At 35.4% G+C, this 17468-nt stretch overlaps 1 protein-coding gene across 1 annotated transcript in view; it reads right to left on the bottom strand.

Annotated features, from left to right (window-relative positions):
- Positions 1-5083: 5083 nt before the first annotated feature.
- The window catches only part of LOC127839309 (protein scabrous-like), a 15776-nt gene continuing 3391 nt past the window's right edge, over positions 5084-17468 (bottom strand). The window contains exons 4-13 of the mRNA XM_052367609.1: positions 15085-15181; positions 13823-13920; positions 13249-13308; positions 10170-10263; positions 9807-9917; positions 8586-8719; positions 8137-8236; positions 7441-7617; positions 6965-7066; positions 5084-6359 (exon numbers count right to left, since the gene is read on the bottom strand). Coding sequence (XP_052223569.1) covers positions 6211-6359; positions 6965-7066; positions 7441-7617; positions 8137-8236; positions 8586-8719; positions 9807-9917; positions 10170-10263; positions 13249-13308; positions 13823-13920; positions 15085-15181 — 1122 coding nt within the window. The 3' untranslated portion in view covers positions 5084-6210. The remainder of the gene's footprint in view (positions 6360-6964; positions 7067-7440; positions 7618-8136; positions 8237-8585; positions 8720-9806; positions 9918-10169; positions 10264-13248; positions 13309-13822; positions 13921-15084; positions 15182-17468) is intronic.

The raw sequence follows: 17468 nt of genomic DNA, 5'->3' as shown, positions 1-17468 counted from the left end.
CATTAAATAATAATTACACTTTTATAATTGTCAAATATATTTTTTGGATAAGTGCATTTCTTTATATAGTACATTGGTATACGAATAATGTATTCACCCAACGGACACCTTTTATTATGCCCCCCTTCGAAAAAGAGGGGTATATTGCTTTGCTCATGCCGGTCTGTCGGTCGGTCAGTCCGTCCACCAGGTGGTTGTCAGACGATAACTCAAGAACGCTTGGGCCTAGGATCATGAAACTTCATAGGTACATTGATCATGACTCGCAGATGACCCCTATTGATTTTGAGGTCACTAGGTCAAAGTTCAAGGTCACGGTGACCCAAAATAGTAAAATGGTTTTTGAATGATAACTAAAGAACCCATACGCCTAGGATCATGAAACTTCATGGGTAGATTGATCATGGCTTGCAGATGACCCCTATTGATTTTGATGTCACTAGGTCAAAGGTCAAGGTCACGGTGACCCGAAATAGTAAAATGGTTTCCGGATGATAACTCAAGAATGCATAAGCCTAGGATCATGAAACTTCATGGGTATATTGATCATGACTCGCAGATGACCCCTATTGATTTTGAGGTCACTAGGTCAAAGGTCAAGCTCACGGTGACCCGAAATATTAAAATGGTTTTCGGATGATAACTCAAGAACGCATATACCTAGGATCATGAAACTTCACAGGTAGATTTATCATGACTCGCAGATGACCCCTATTGATTTTGAGGTCACAAGTTCAAAGGTCAAGGTCACGGTGACCCGAAATAGTAAAATGATTTTCGGATGATAACTCAAGAACGCTTTGGCCTAGGATCATGACACTTCATAGGTACATTGATTGTGACTCGCAGATGACCCCTATTGATTTTCAGGTCGCTAAGTCAAAGGTCAAGGTCACAGTGACAAAAAACGTATTCACACAATGGCTGCCACTACAATGGACAGCCCATATGGGGGCATGCATGTTTTACAAACAGCCCTTGTTTAATATTTAGTTGTCAGTGGGCAAGAAATATTGTGTGAGAGTAAGACATCCCTTTTATTGCGTTTTTACATTGTAAAACCCTCATTTTCATGGAATCAGTGAAATATGTGTCTTAATTGGTGTTTGTCTATTCCGAACGTGTTTGTCAAAATTATCAAACACATGCATGGCAGTATTTAAAAAAAGATTGACAGGTCTCTACGGCGTGAATACCGTAAACGCATGGGTTTCTTTCAGTAGTGTGACATAACGAAAACTAACCAGCCGCCCATTTTGTGATATTCGACTTTAATACAAGCATGGTTGGTTTTGTTGTTTTTTGTTTGCAGATTCACAGACTAATGTTTTGTATAACATGATTTTCAATACTTGTATTCAATAAATGTTATAGGGCGGTAAATCTTAAATAATTCTTATTTATTAGTGTCTTTCCGTTTTTTAATCATCTACAAAGAGAATATGATATAATACCATCGCAAACATATAAAACGTGCATTTTCATATCAGAAAATGTATGCATTTTTTGTATAAGAATACGCGTCTGACCGCGTGAAATATCGGCTACATGCATATCTGCTTCTTTTACGTCGTAGGCACCGGGTGTGGAGTGCTAGTAGCACTGTGGGAGGGCTGTCTTGAAACCCTCAATTGTATGTGCGCATGCGATGTTATTATCAAGGTGGTTCCAATCCGACACAGTCTTTATAAAGAATGAGTTTTTGTAGTGCTCAGTATTGACGGATTTCACTTTTATGCCTCTGTTGTTTTGTATGCTGTAGCGTTCTATGATGTTTGTTGTTTTGAAGTCTTTGTCGGTTTTAACTTTCACCTGCCTCCTGTTTTGATGCTGGTTGGATGTAATCTTCCAGTGGTATAGCTGGCACCATCCCCTCGATCACTTTGTATAGGAAGATCAGCCGGCTGGATCTTCTGCGATCTTGAAGTGGTGAAAATTCAAGGTCCTTCAGCATCCTTGTTACACAGCTTTCACTCCTTTCATGATAATTGTTTGTTATGAAGCGTGCTGCTTATCTTTGCAAGCGTTCGATCTTGTCTATGTCATTTTGAAGGTAGGGGTCCCAGATGATAGCGCCATAGACTGTCAATGATTAAACCAGGGAGAAGTTTTCTACAATCGTTAGAACAATTTCTTCGGTTTCTTCTAAAAAAAGTCATAGTTGAGTTTGCTTTCTTTGCAACTTTTGTTATTTTGTGAAGACGATTTCAAAGTTTCATGTACGGTCAATCCAAGGTAGGGGTTTTCTTCTACCTGTTTCAGAATTTCGCCACAAAGTGAATAAACGTGCATGGATTTATTATTAATGCTGAGAAGGTAACATTTGTCGGCATTAAAACGCATGCCCCATTTTTCTGCCCATATTTTTAATGCATTCAAGTCATTTTGTAGGATTTGGTGATCATGTTGGTTTCTAATTTTGATCTGATCTGTGAGTGTACTGTTTCCGGTATGTCATTGATATGGCAGAGGAATAATAATGGTCACATAACAGTACCTTGAGGTACCCCAGAGTCTACTGTCACTTTCTTTGAATATTCTTCATCGACAACTTCCTGCATATATCTGGTTGTTAAACAGTTTCTGATCCAGTTGTGAATAGGTGCTTTGTTACCAACGCTATCTAGTTTTGTTAGGAGTTCTTCATGAGGGACGGTGTCGAACGCTTTCGAAAAGTCTAAGATCATAAAATCCGTTTGGTTTCCTTCATCATTGTTTTTTAGCAAATCTGCGTGTGTCACAACAAGCTGGGTCTCACTCGAATACCCTGATCTAAAACCATGGTTTAAATTGGTTAAGGTTTGATTTTTTCCATATGATTCAATAAGTGTTTGCAAAAAATGTGTTCTAAAAGTTTACTGGTTACTGAGGTCAATGACACAGGCCGGTAGTTCTCTGCCGCATGCACATCTCCTTTCTTATAAATGGGCGATGTATTGGCATTTACCCACTAGGAAGCTCTCCAGTTTGAACAAATTTTTGAAATATCGATGTAAAGGCGGGTGCAAGTTGCTTTAAACAGTTTTTGAGATTAACATTTGAGATGTTATCTGGTCCAACGGCTTTTGAAGTGTTTATGTTCGATAACAGTTTTGTAACGCCGGGTACCGTGATATTTAAATTCGGTAAAGAATGTTTATAATTCTTTTCTAGCGATGGTAACTTGCGCTCAGCATATGCACATATTAATTTTGAATGTATTAACAAAATTATTTTTTGTCGAAATGTGCGCGTTAACAAACAAACCTAAAATCTGCATGCAACCTATAAGCTCTTCAATTGTTCGCAGCAGTTCATATCGTAATCGTAACGTCGAATTCCATTCATGAAACGTGTCACATAGTTGTATACTGTAGCAATTTATATCAATTATAACCATATCACATTAACACGCCTGTATCTTAATATTAACTTTTGGATTAAGAGGAAAGCTTTGTAAAATGGCTCCTCCTATTGGTTTGAAATGTTTAAGTGGCTAAGATGGACAAAAAGGGATCTCTCAATAATTCAAAAGTACTAAAGATTTTGATGAAACGCTTTAAATTACGCCGTTTTATCTGGAATGTGGAAATTCGTCACGACCCTTTATTTTTCACCAGCGGTCAATTTTCGGCTGTAGGTTTGTTCGTCATCCGTTTTCCAATCACTGCCTGTCTATCCGCCTGTTTGTACATTAGTAGATTGCAAACACTTCAATACCTCGAACAGTAATCATATATGACATTGAAACTATGCATTCATATAGATAATGTGTGATAACGGGGTTATGTTTGACCTTTTATTTCACCAGGTCTAAGGGTATGTGAAATTTTCTAAAACAATATTATTACCAAATAGCGCGCATTGTTCGAAATGTAGTTGTAGACTGTTTACAGCCCTGCATGATCATTTAATATATAAATTTAATTTAATATATAATTTATTAATTATATAAAGATAACTCTCTTCTTCTTGTACTGTACTTAAACTATACAGAGTTATGTTTTCTTATCTGTTTTAAATGATAATTCAGCCAGAATATAAAAGGAGCTTTGAAATTGTATTGCAATACTTTCAAGAAGTAATGGTGAAATTTAAAAAGAAAAAAATCTGTTGACAGACTAGTAGTTGTGCAAAGCAAAAGAAACGTCGATATACATACAAAACATCCTCTCAACAAAAGCGTACCTGTAAAATGCAACAAGTGAAAAATGTTTTTTTTTTATCAACCAAACTTGCCACGTACAATTGTATCAGCGATACATGTTTTCAATCCAAAATACATGTTTATAATTAAAAGGAAAGAAATTTGTGTTGACTATACCTGAATCAAATCGTATTCTATATTCCAACAATTGATAAAACGACAGACAACAATGAAATAATGAAGACCAGTCAGCTCATAGCAGACTCAGAGAAAAATGAAAACACGTTTGAATATTTTTCAGTGTTGTCAAACATTACGAATGTCAAAAAGATAAAGTTCAAAGTTTAAAATGCAATAGCTATCTTAAAAGAGGTTAACGTTTCGTTGATATTTCTGTACTTAAGACCCCGTATATCAAATAAGTGTAACACATACAAGTAGTCCATTTAAAAGAAGAATTAAATAAAATAGCGAAGTCGTAATGAAACGTCATTGTCACATTTTATTTTTATGGTCATCATAATAATTGTATTATGTTGACGTTTTTTTGGGTTTTGTTCACATGTTTGCTATATTTGCATGATTAATGATTTGATATGCATTCGTATGATTTTTTTTAACTCTTGAGATTGTTGGCTTTATTTTATTTCAAAATATTTCTGTATCCATGTCTTATAATAAAAAAAGTACTAGCTCACTATTGGGCAAACCTTTTTTTCAAATAAATGTACTCGGATCAAACGATCAAATGCATGATGTATACTAGAAATTGTATTTATTTGGATTGCTCATGCACGGTTCATATTGAGTACAAAGGCTGCCTATACGGACTCAGACCGAACTCATCTGGGCAGACATGATGGGACCCACGTGGAACCCAGTGGCACGTTCCGTGTATGTAGATCCTTCACGGATGCAATAAACATTCGTGCCAGGTATTAAGCGTTGTGCATAACATCATATTTTTGCATTTATTTTAAAGCGAGGGTCATTAACAACATCATGTACATGCTTAATACAGGATTGGCATTGCTATTGATATTTAGTTACTTTAATCATGTAAGTTGCAGACATAATCTTAGTTGTTATATTGTTTTTCAACAATAACATGTGTCAACGAACGATGTGTTTTTGTGTTTTTTTTTTAAAGCATTACATGTTTCAAAATTAAATATTAAGATAAGGTATGACTTTCACTTTATCTGAGACCGAAAACCAAAAGTGCGAACAGACTGACGAAATAACGGGTGAATAATGCGAAAACTATATGATTCCATTTTGTGGTATAAACAGTCAATTTGAATAAAATAAATAATCTAATGGAAAAATTACTAAAATGAATAGAAAGGTATTGCATACAATAAACATAATAGTAAAACCCTCAGCTCGTTCATTGTTTTGAAACCAACATATTGAAAATTGTCGTTAAGAAGCTTTAACCAAATATGTAATTTAATGTCTATGCAAATTGTGCTAATATAAATGACCACTTGAAAGTTAACCCATAGTTATGACGGTAACATATTTTGAACAGTACATCAAAGTTTATTTATCAAGTCTAGTAAAGTCAGCATTTTGTTGGTAATCAAAGGACGATGGTTCAACATAAACGTATGATAGAGGCATATGGACTTTGCATGAATTCAAACGGCGAAATGGGAAAAATTAATACAACTTATTAAAATATGCATTACCGGTAATTCTATGCGAATCCAAAACCTGTACACGTGTAAGAAATAACAAAAACTCAATAGCACAAACGATGAATACAAATTAAACGATGGATACAAATTGCTCAACTGTATTTATGATTGACAAAGTCAGATATGCACGTATTGTAGATCAAAACTGCACAAGGATAAAAATAATTGCATACACAGACACATTTTATGTGTATGATAAAATGGTAATTGCTGTATACAAATTCAATAATAAAAAATGCCCAATTAATTTCTTTTTGACTGAAATGGATCAAAAATGTGTGAATCCAAGCTGTGATATAATACAACAGAATCATGAAAAAAAGCATAAACGTGAATATAAATCGGCAACGAAAAACGACATCTGATCGAATAAATCGTAATTTACAACGGTCGCACCATCATTCTGGCAGATTTAAGGGCAACGCAGTATCCAAGGGCATTCCACGCCATGGCTCGGCAGTTTTGGATTCCTGGGGTCATGTACGCGCACGTGAGGCACGAATCTGCGCAGTCGTGGAACCACCAGTTGCCTATGAACAATACCGGAAAGTTTGCCATTATAATTGAACCATTTAATGTTGAGTATTGCGAATAGGGGCAATAAATAAGTGTTTTGTATGTAATTTCTTTGTGAAAACACTAGAAAGTCACGATTGAAATGTCACAACATAAATATATATATATATATATATATATATATATATATATATATATATATATATATATATTACAACTTAGGCATAAGTGTCAACATAATAACCACAGGGTTTGAACATACACTCGTCAAGTTCTTCTGCGCTTCTTTGACGTCAAGTGTGTAATGGTCACGTGTTTTATTGTCCGATGAATTGTGACCACAATAACATGTGAACACACATGTCTATAATACTCCAGATACGCTGGCTATGGGTTGATTCACACGAAAGCAAAGGCCTTGTTTATTTATTTTTTAACTGATGTAAATACACAACGGATACCGAAAACGTGTACTGAACCATTGCTTAATCAGCTCAAGAGATGGCTCATACGGAAAAGATAGTTGATGTTAGACTAACACACGGAGTCCAATGTCCCACGGATAGGCCAGACATTACATGTTATTATAATAGACCCTGAAATAGTGTCATCTTCCTACCTTGCATGTAGTTGGCGCAACTTGTCGGGTTGCTATCGTAATCGTTTGTGACCGGGAAGATAGTGGAGAACCCAAATCCGTTATGTCCGGATAGACTGTCGCCTATAACACACGGCACAATGCAGCGTTTGGATTCTTAATGTGTCCATCTACAGAAGTTCGATTGGAGGTCACTATACCGGACAGATGAGGTTGCATACTTCCTACTACCCTACTGTCTTAAGACCTCTCAAAACTTTTTCAGTAAAACAAAAAGCCTAAATGCGCAGCTAAATTTGAAAAAAAATCTGGAAAGTTCAAATTATTCCTTATATCCTTATAAATTTGAAAAAGAACATAGAGCGTCAGCCGTTGTGGTTACACATGCAATTCTATCTGTATTTCGAGCAATACGGGGATAATACATGTTTCACGATTTGATTGTGCGAAGAGTTCACAGTGAGATATCGAACAATTGACTGCAAAGTAAACCGTACCAGCCGATCCCCGGCTCGAGCCGACGTGAAGATTGAATGCCCTGCGATTTCCTACGGAGAAATCATCGTAAAGCTGGTAAAACGTCGGACTCTGGTTCGTACTGGAGTTGAGTTGGAGCTCAACACGTAGTTGGTAATGTCGACTGTCGTTTGTTAGTTTATGCATGTTCTCCAGCCCTGAAATTTTGAGAATTTATCGAATATAAGCACTGATTAGTGTTTAATTATGTTAGCTCAGAACTGAAGAGTTGTGTTTAATGTTCAGTGTCAAACATTGAGTCATCATTAATTATTTATATTTATTATTCCTAAATACCATATTGTTAGTATGAACACATGCATAATGAAATCTTAAACGTTTCTTGCAAAACGAACTCATTGAAACAGAACCATTTAAAACTACCTTTAAATTTTGTTTATACTCTGAATTTGAATCCATTAACAAAATCAAATTCAATGTAAAAATAGCTATGTAGTAATACATATTCATTTACTCGTAACAAATATGTGTATATATTAATACTTAGAATTAAATTCACGATAGTAAAAATCAAAATCTAGATCTATTTACATCGGAGTTGCCGAAAATGTTATTTAAGTACAACGAGTACAAGCTAATTTTTCGTTTATAGCACACTCGAATACAATATTACTATTATTCCTAAGTTTTGAGTTAAGAAAAACAATATATTTCACCTAGCCAGAAGTTCTGTCTGATGTCTCCGAATCCTAAAGCATAGTCCGTGTCGGTTTGGTGTACAAAGTCTAAATCAGCGCTGGCGCGGTTTAATATAACCTGCATTGGAGATGCAATACTTTATGCATAACGCGCAATAAGCTCCCTAGCACTGTGTTATACTTTATTTTGTAGCCAATTATGTAGAAAGGAATTTAATAACGAAAATTTAAACATATATTTTATCGACAAATAAGAACAGTATTATCGATCATAACGTAATTTATTTTGACGCTAGTCATTTAGTGATGTTTCTGTTCAGTAGCAGTCAAATTCCAAACTTTTGGCTTTGGTTAATTTCCAATATGGCTTAGCTATCCTCGGAATAAGTAAAACCCGTATGCGAATATTTTGTCAAATTCTCGTGACCTTCCTACTGTGGGAAAGTCGGTCTCAAGCGTTTTCCTACCGTCCAACCTCCGCCGTCCGTTACCATGTCACATGACAGGTGCGTAAGCGTGACGTCACCAGGTAGAAGCGCTAAATAAATCCCGTCTGGCGACGTGATATTGAAGTCCAGTGCCGCCTTGCAATCTTGTATCTCTGAAGGTACACGTCTTTACAAATGAAGCCAAAAATAAACTCAGACGGTTATTGACAAGGTTGTATTTTTTTCGGTTCAATTCTACAAGTATCGCACAAATTTATTTAACATGATTTTGATCAATATAAACGTTAACAACAAACACTAACAAAATGCGCAAATGTTTAATAGAATGGTTAAGCGGCTTAATCAATTGTGCGTGTGTAAGAGCTCGATGGGACACTACTATTCGTATATCTGCGTTGCTCCAAAGAATTCAGCAAGCAGCCACACAGTGGCGCACTATGTGCTGTATCTTGAATTAAGCACATTGTGTGTAGCCCATAGATTACTTTTATTTCCATGTTTTATCAATCTAGCCCACATGGGTCCCAATCCTAAAACATTTCATACGTGAGCATACACGCCCTACAAAGAGAAGTTGTGAGGACTTTAACAGAGCAGAACGGCACTATTGTCCAACAGCTCATATGGTAAATAACTGCAATCCGGCCCCTTTGGTCCTGATTCTCAACAATTTTATGTGACCAAACACGCCGTACCAAGAGAAGTTGTGAGGGCTTTAACAGAGCAGAACGGCACTATTGTCCAACAGGTCATATGTGACCAAAATAGCTGCAATCCAGCACCTTTGGTCCTGATTCTCAACAATGTTATATGTGACCAAACACGCCGTACCAAGAGAAGCTGTGAGGGCTTTAACAGAGCAGAACGGCACTATTGTCCAACAACTCATATGTGACCAAAATAGCTACAATCCAGCCCAATAGGTCCTGATTCTCAACAATGTTATATGCGACCCAACACGACGTACCAAGAGGAGTTGTGAGGGGTTGACCAGAGCAGAACGGCACTATTGTCCAACAGCCCATATGTGACCAAAATAGCTGCAATCCAGCCCAATTGGTCCTGATTATCAACAATGTCATATGTGACCCAACACGCCGTACCAAGAAAGGTCATAAGGTGTTTTCCAGAGCAGACAAAGGATAACGTATCTAATGTGTATATTTAGCAGAAAAGAACAGTACGTATTAAAAGCGAAAAAGACCAAGTTGTTTAGCGAATTGTGTTTGAAATACTCACTTTTGTCGCACTTTATTCCTCCGTATCCAACATCACAATGACACGTATACGCCTTGCTTCCATTTACAATGCATGCGCCGTGCTGACAGGGACTGTTCTGGCATGGACTAACTGATGTAAAAACAACAAAGATAATTATATTCAATTAAATCACAATTTGATGAAAAGACTTTTCTCAAATAACGAGCAATTATTTCGATTGCAACCCTTCTTTTCTGTGTCAGTTTATTAAATATTAGACAAAAGCAGAGTCTAAATAATATCATTATAACTATTTATGATTATGTGTCACTGTTAATGAAGTAAATGTTTAAAACTATTGAAGCTGTTTCAAACTGTTCCAAACTGCTCTCAATACATCACCATGAGTAATATTGGTGACGTCACAGTCATCATTGCACATCTGCGCAGAGCAGCATCGCGCACACGAGCTGGTGTCCATGGTGGAGTTACATTGCTGAATGAAGAAAACACGTGATGAGATTGTAAGATAAGAACAAATGGAAACATATGTATGTATTTGCAGATATTTTATTTAAAAGGCGTTATAAAGAAATGATTGGTTGTCATTGTAGTCCTTTGTATTAAATCGAGGCTGTGCCAGTACAAGCCAAACATAGTACATATGACAGAATTGTAACAAGCAAAGTTATTGTATGCTATTTAATTAAATAACAAGTTAAATGCTGAGCACAGAAAAGACAAACTTTTTTCGCAGAAGCTTTAACATTTGTTTAAACGTTTACGTTCTTAACATAATACGATTAAATGTATTGTTCTTTGATTTAAGAACGATCAAAACATCCCTCCCTAGCGTTGGTTTCAGACCTAGAAAAACACATTATTCCATCATTTTTAATAACAGATGCAAAAAATCGTTTTGTCGCTGTGTTAACAGACTTTGCCAAATCATAATTATATGGTTTTGATTTAAAACCGAGAACAAACATTCGTATATTGATTTAAATACAGACGTGCTAAACCATTCTCCCACCACGTTGACTACTGATACATCACAAACAATTATTCTTTCGCTTTGAAAGCAGAGAGAGTAAAATAAAACATTGATAGCGTTGTAAATACAATGCGAGAAAAATCAATATTCCATCGCTTTTTTATACAAACCGAACAAAAATATTCTTCAATTACTCTGATAACATTTAATTACATTTCACTAGTCAGTGTGTGATGCTAATGTTGATAATTATTTGTGATAAATTTTTATTTGCTATAACTATTTTAATTACTTAAGTCATTTATTAACTTCATGTTGTATGTGCTCATTTTTAACTGTGATATTCCTTCTATAAAGTGCACCAATTCAAGTATTATTAATGCTCAGTTTAAGTCTGTGATATATTATTAAGCAATCAATTCATGTCTCTCTATGTCATGCCACTATCAACAATGGAAATAAGAGATCACTCTCTTTTTTGTGCTATCCTTGGGACTGTGTTGTGTTACATGGTTAATACTCATGTTTTTATTTGTATGTATTATTTTATGAATGCAACATGTTTGTTAATTGTGTTTGCACCATGATACCAAAATAAATATATCTATCTATTTGACAGTCCGAACAAAACTACTCTTCTGTCGCTTTGATTACAGACCACGCAAAATATCATACGTTGTTTTTATAAAAAGTTATTAAAAACAAATATCGAAAACAATCATTCTTCTATTTCTTTCATCAAGGACAGACTTGTCCGTCACTTTTAGACCGAACAATACCGTCCTGCGAGCGCTTTGATTTGAGACGGACAGAAACCAGCTTCCCTGCGCACTGCGGTGGTTTTAAACACGTTTTCGATAAAAACATATCCTTCTCCTCGAAAACAAGTACCCGTATTTATGTCACGATAATTGCAGATATTTTTTGATAAATAGATAAACGGTACATTGTAATTATTTCTGGAACCATATATACACGTATTTTATATATAGCTATTTCGGTAATATAAGAGGGAATAACTTGATGGTACTTTGGATTACTTCGGTCATGTAAATACTTAAAGAAATGAGTGTCGATACGCCCACATAACAGGGTTCAAATTTAATCTTTATTCACATATTTTCATACATTTAAGTAAAAGTATAGGAAGACAAGGCAAGTGCGTTATTTTATTTGTTATTTTTCAGGAAGTGATTGTGCGATATTGTAAACAACTTGACCAATGGTGATAGTCAGCTTATTTGGCCTTTTTTGCTTGGTTAGGATATTTTTGTTTATTTAATTGTACATGTAAGTCATATGATTTTCGAAAAATATCATCATCTAAACTTAGTATTCTAGAGCTATTTATAGTGAACGTGTTCCAAACACTGCCTCGTTTTGAGTATGATGTACTTATATGAAAGAAGGTATAACAAGTTCGTTTACAAACGTATTCAATGGGGGAAAAAGACAATATCTCAAGTTTTTATCCCTTATTTTTTCCGAAACACTCGTTTATTACCCATTAAATAATGTGCAGATTTTGCATGCGTCAATACCAAACGACATAATTTGTTTCCTGTTCAAATAGAAGCTAAACAGTCCACACGCGTGCTTGCGTAGAATTAGTTTTACCTAATAAATTATGTTTTTAACATCTAAAGACATTTATCACAAGGTCACTTTCACATGAATATCCATTTTTTGATAGTCATGTACATGAGAACAAGTCAAAATCATTATACCATCGCTAAGTGTTCAAACCAAGCAATACCATCTTTCCATCGCTGTATATACACAACCAACCAAAACCATCCTTCCATCGCTTTATACATGCACACAACCTACCAAAACCATCATTGCACTGCTTGATGTTCAAACCTACAAAACCATTCTTCCGTCGCATTGAAGACAAGACCGATCAAGACCACCCGTCAATTGCTTTATGTAAAAGAAACGGAGCAAACCCATCCTTCCATCGCTGTATGTAAACAACCGAGTAGAACCATTTTTCCGTCGCTTTATGTAAAAAACGAACAAAACCAACTTCCATCGCTCTAAGTACAAACTGAGCAAAAGCATTATACCATCGCTTTGATGACCTACCGAGCAAAACGAAACTAAACATCGCATTGATCACATACCATCAAAACCACAATACCATTAATTTGATAAAAGCACAAAATACACCTTTTATCCCATTAATTACTGAAAGAGAAACGAAACATGTGTTCATTTTATTTATTACAGACGAAACCAAAACATCATTTCAAAGTTGTGATTGCAGACCGAGAAAAACACCGTTTTAAAGCAGCCACTACATTTGTATGTGTCCCTACGCTTGATTAAAGCCTGATCGAGAGTTGAAAGAAAAACTATAGCCTTGAGCATACATATTAAGCAGATACATACGCTTTTAGTTAGTTTTACTATAAACTCTCTATGTATATGTATCGCATTGCCAACCGAGTGAGAAAATTAAAATTCCGTATTCGCTTTGATTACCTTCTCGGTCATACAACCCAGTCTGTACTTTCCGTCATCGTCAACGTACGTACTGCACACCTAAACAGAAAGACACGTACTGAACACCTAAACAAAATGAGTACCAATAATTTAGGTTAATTAGGTTCATAGCATACCCCCAAAGAAATGTTTTATTTAACGATCATGCAGATCGAAGCTAAAGAACGTTATACATGTTTAATAGCACATTTAGCGTGCCATAAAACATTAAATTATTATTTGATTTGATTCGGGTGCTACTTTTTACATGACAAGACTTGAACTATTATATCACATTTATTAATATACAATATTTAAGTCAGTGTTTAAGCTTATCATATATCTTGTAACACCAATAACTTTTTACTTTTCTTTATATTTGATGCCATAGTAGTGTGGTGTCCACGGAAAAAAAACATATTTATCTGACGAAACTTATTAATCTCTGGTAATATTTCTAGATTTGATACCTTATGGAAAAAAATCAAATCAGTAGTAACCACATTATTTGAACAAGCATGCATCGATAAAACTTGAATGAAAAAATGACAACGACAAAACACGCAGATGTAACCTCATGTTCATTGCAGACGGCTATGTTGTCGCAGGTGCCTGCTGCATCTTGCGGGTATGTACACTGGTAACACACTGGCCCCGTGTTGTTTGGGTAACCTTTTAAACACAAATCACCAAGTAACGTCCGATCATTATTTCCCGTTGCCTTCATTATTGTTCTCCCTTGTAAAATTTTCAAACAAAATTATCGAGGAGAAGGCTTGTTATTGTTTTATTTGTTTTAAAGATTTATTTAGCTGATGCAATTTCATTCTCAATTCTCCTCGTGCCAAATTATGACAAGAGACAAAATTTTGACAATTGAAACTGCAACTTAAGTTTGCGACGAGTTTTGACATATTACTTGTACATTTTTTGTAAGATTTTTATGCTTGACCTTTAAAGAGTAAACTTGTAACTTAAGTTTGACGCTCGACTTTCAACGCGATTAATAGTGATTGGATTTTACGTTAGATTGAAAAAGTGTAAAACGTTTAACTGAGTTTCATGCTGAATCTTCAACATGAAAATTGCAAATATTGTTCCAAGCTCAACCCTCCATGTTACTTAAATGTGACTAGAGTTTACGCTCAACCTTCGACGTGAACACATTGTAACTAGGTTCACGCTCAATCCTTAACATGTTAAAATGTGTCTAGAGTGTTATGCTGAACCAATGACAATAATGAATTGTGAATAGTTTTTCAAGGTCAATCCTCAATGTTTAAAATTGTTATTAGAGATTCACGTTTAAATTTTAATGAGCGTACAGTGGGACTTAAATGTCGCATTCGAACATCAACGTCTAAAATTTTGACTAGAATTCACTCTAAATCTTTAACGTGTAAATTATAAAAAGAGTTTTACAATGAATATTCAACGTGTATACTATAAATAGAGTTTCACAATGAACATTCAACGTATAACGTTCAAATAAAGTTTCACAATGAACCTTCAACGTGCAAATTAGTAATAGAGTTTCACAATGAACTTTCAACATGTAAATTAGTAATAGAGTTTTCCAATGAACCTTTATCGTGTAAATTAGGACAAGAGTTTCACAATAACCTTCAACGTGTAAATTAGTATTCGAGTTTTAAAATGAGCCGTCAAAGTTTAAATGACAAGAGTTTTACAACGAAACTACAACCTGTAAATTGTGACTATAGATTCGCGGTCTAACATCGCCGTGTAAAGTTGTGACAAGAGGTACACGCTAAGCAATCAAAATGCAAAATTATGACAAGATTGTAATTATCAATGCGTCAGAAGATTTCTCACCGGAGTTGCCGCAGAGTGATGCCGCACAAAGGTCCTGTGTACAACATTGGCTGCAGATAACTTGGTTCGGCGAGCTCACAGACGCCCCTTGGCAGTGCTGTCAACAAAAAGCGCTTTAAGGTTATATCAAAATGCATGACACTGGTGCAAGTTTTGCCACCCGATTTGCCCGGATGCGATCACCATTCGGGAAGCATCATTAAGATATATCTCAAAGCACTAAGTACTTGTATTCCCATGAAATCGAATAAAAAGTGTCTCTTTAAGAACATAGCTTCCGTTTATTATTAATACACTATTTATTATTTATTATTAATAAACTAAAGTACACCGTTTTAAACTAAAATCTCGACATTTTAAAGTCTCGAAATGTTATACTTTGTGTGTACAGTTGGCTTTTGTGGTAGTGATATTATGGATGCACTCTTCTATCCGGTACCAGTTCAAGCCCAGTAATTAAATGCACGGGAGTTTGGTTTGTCTTTATTATACCGATCAGGTTTAGTAAATGCTCTACCGTTTTTGTTCGAAAGGCTCAACGCCCAAGACACTGTTCCTGTACAATCAACTTATAGTTTTCGGTTTTCAACCTTGTTTATTTTTGGGCAGGATTGTTCCAATCCCAAACTATTTTAGTCATCCATAACGAAGGCATGATCGAATTAAAGTTTAGAAAACCTAAACATGTTAAAACCGCGATGTTGACATTTTAATAACTTCAACAGAGTACATGTACATTCATGACTTAGTCACTGATGATGAAAATCAAAGTGGTATGTTGTGATGATGAAAATCAAAGTGTTATGTTGACCTTTTATATAAAATTACCTTTAAGGTATCCTCGCTACTGTCTCAAATCGGTTAACATTTACGGCATATAATTTCGAAATCATTTTACGCATTAGGTAGTAACATAACGAAACAGTCGTGTTGTGTAAAATTTTAAACCTTTAAACGATGAGTATGGCATTGACCTTCAATGTAGAAATTTTTAAACAATATTGGCTGGCATTTATGCAAACGGTATTTCGACATCCTTCAAGTGTAAGAGCGAACAAGCCCTTTTTTAACAATATAGTTCTCAATATGGACACTTACTTGAACTCAACACATGACATTGACCATACATGTGTGTTTCTCGCGCGCGACCAATCGTGATACCTCGGCTATCTCCGGACACCTTCTTAAGTAATAAATCATCTGATGATCAAGAGTGGCGCGCGACATGTCTAACAATAGGTGAACATTAGGGATGTCAACGAATATCCGAATATCCGAATATTCGGTCCCGGACCAAATATTCGGATACTATTTTCCGAATCGAATATTCGGAAGAAAAAATTTAAAAAAATCGAGTAATTTCAAAGACTTTGTATTCGTGAAATTTGCTTCAAACATTGTACAAAAAGTCGTTCCTCGTGTCATAATGTTTAGTCCGGATAATTCGTCGCTATGGTGATGACAGTATACCGGTCATAAATCCCGCTAATTGCCTAACAAAGACAGTCACTTTGTGTCAAAATTATGAAAGGTTCTAATCGCATCGGCAATCAAAACACCGACCTACACTTGATCCAATGACTCGAATTACATTTAAAATTATCAAAGATTAAATGAGTAAAGGAAAAGCCGACTTGGTGTAAAAAAAACAAATAAGACCGTATGGCAATTAAAACACAGACCCGTCTTGATCTAATAACTCGAATTACATTTAACATGATAAAAGATTAAATAAGTAAAGGAAGTGACGACTTGGTGTGAAAAACAAAAAAGATCGTATGGTTATAATCACGTTGTCCAATCAAAAAAGGTTTTAGAAAATAATTTACTCAACCTCTAACCGAGCAAGAGAATTTAGACGAACTTCAGAGATATTTGCTTGTGAAAATGGAGCCAAACGCTAAACCTCTTGACTGGTGGAAACGTCACGAGAGCGAATTTCCGAAAGTCGCGTATGTTGCTAGGAGTGTTCTATATGTACCTGCAACTTCTATGCCATCTGAGCGCATATTCTCAACCACTGGATTGCTCATCAATAAACTAAGAAATAGACTCGCCAGTGATCTGGTCGACGCAATCGTGTTTTTAAATAAGAACAATGTTCATGTGCCCAGTGACGCCGATCCGAGTGACTTTTATATGTGGCAACGGTGTTTTGTTTGCATGTGTTCGCTATGTAAATAATACGTTTAAGTTCAGTTCAAATTATTTATAGATCTAACTGTTTTGTCATGTAATTATTTTGTCGTCATGTAAATATTATGTTTCTCGTTCTATTGTTGATGTACAATATTAAAGCACGTGTTCGCTATGTAAATACTATGTTTAAGTTCAGCTTAAATTATTTATAGATCTAACTGTTTTGTTATGTAATTGTTTTGTCG

The sequence above is a fragment of the Dreissena polymorpha genome, chromosome 7, assembly GCF_020536995.1.
Source record: "Dreissena polymorpha isolate Duluth1 chromosome 7, UMN_Dpol_1.0, whole genome shotgun sequence".
Classification (NCBI taxonomy): domain Eukaryota; kingdom Metazoa; phylum Mollusca; class Bivalvia; order Myida; family Dreissenidae; genus Dreissena; species Dreissena polymorpha.
Note: the sequence above shows the minus strand (reverse complement) of the source record. Positions and strands in the feature narration are given on the sequence as shown.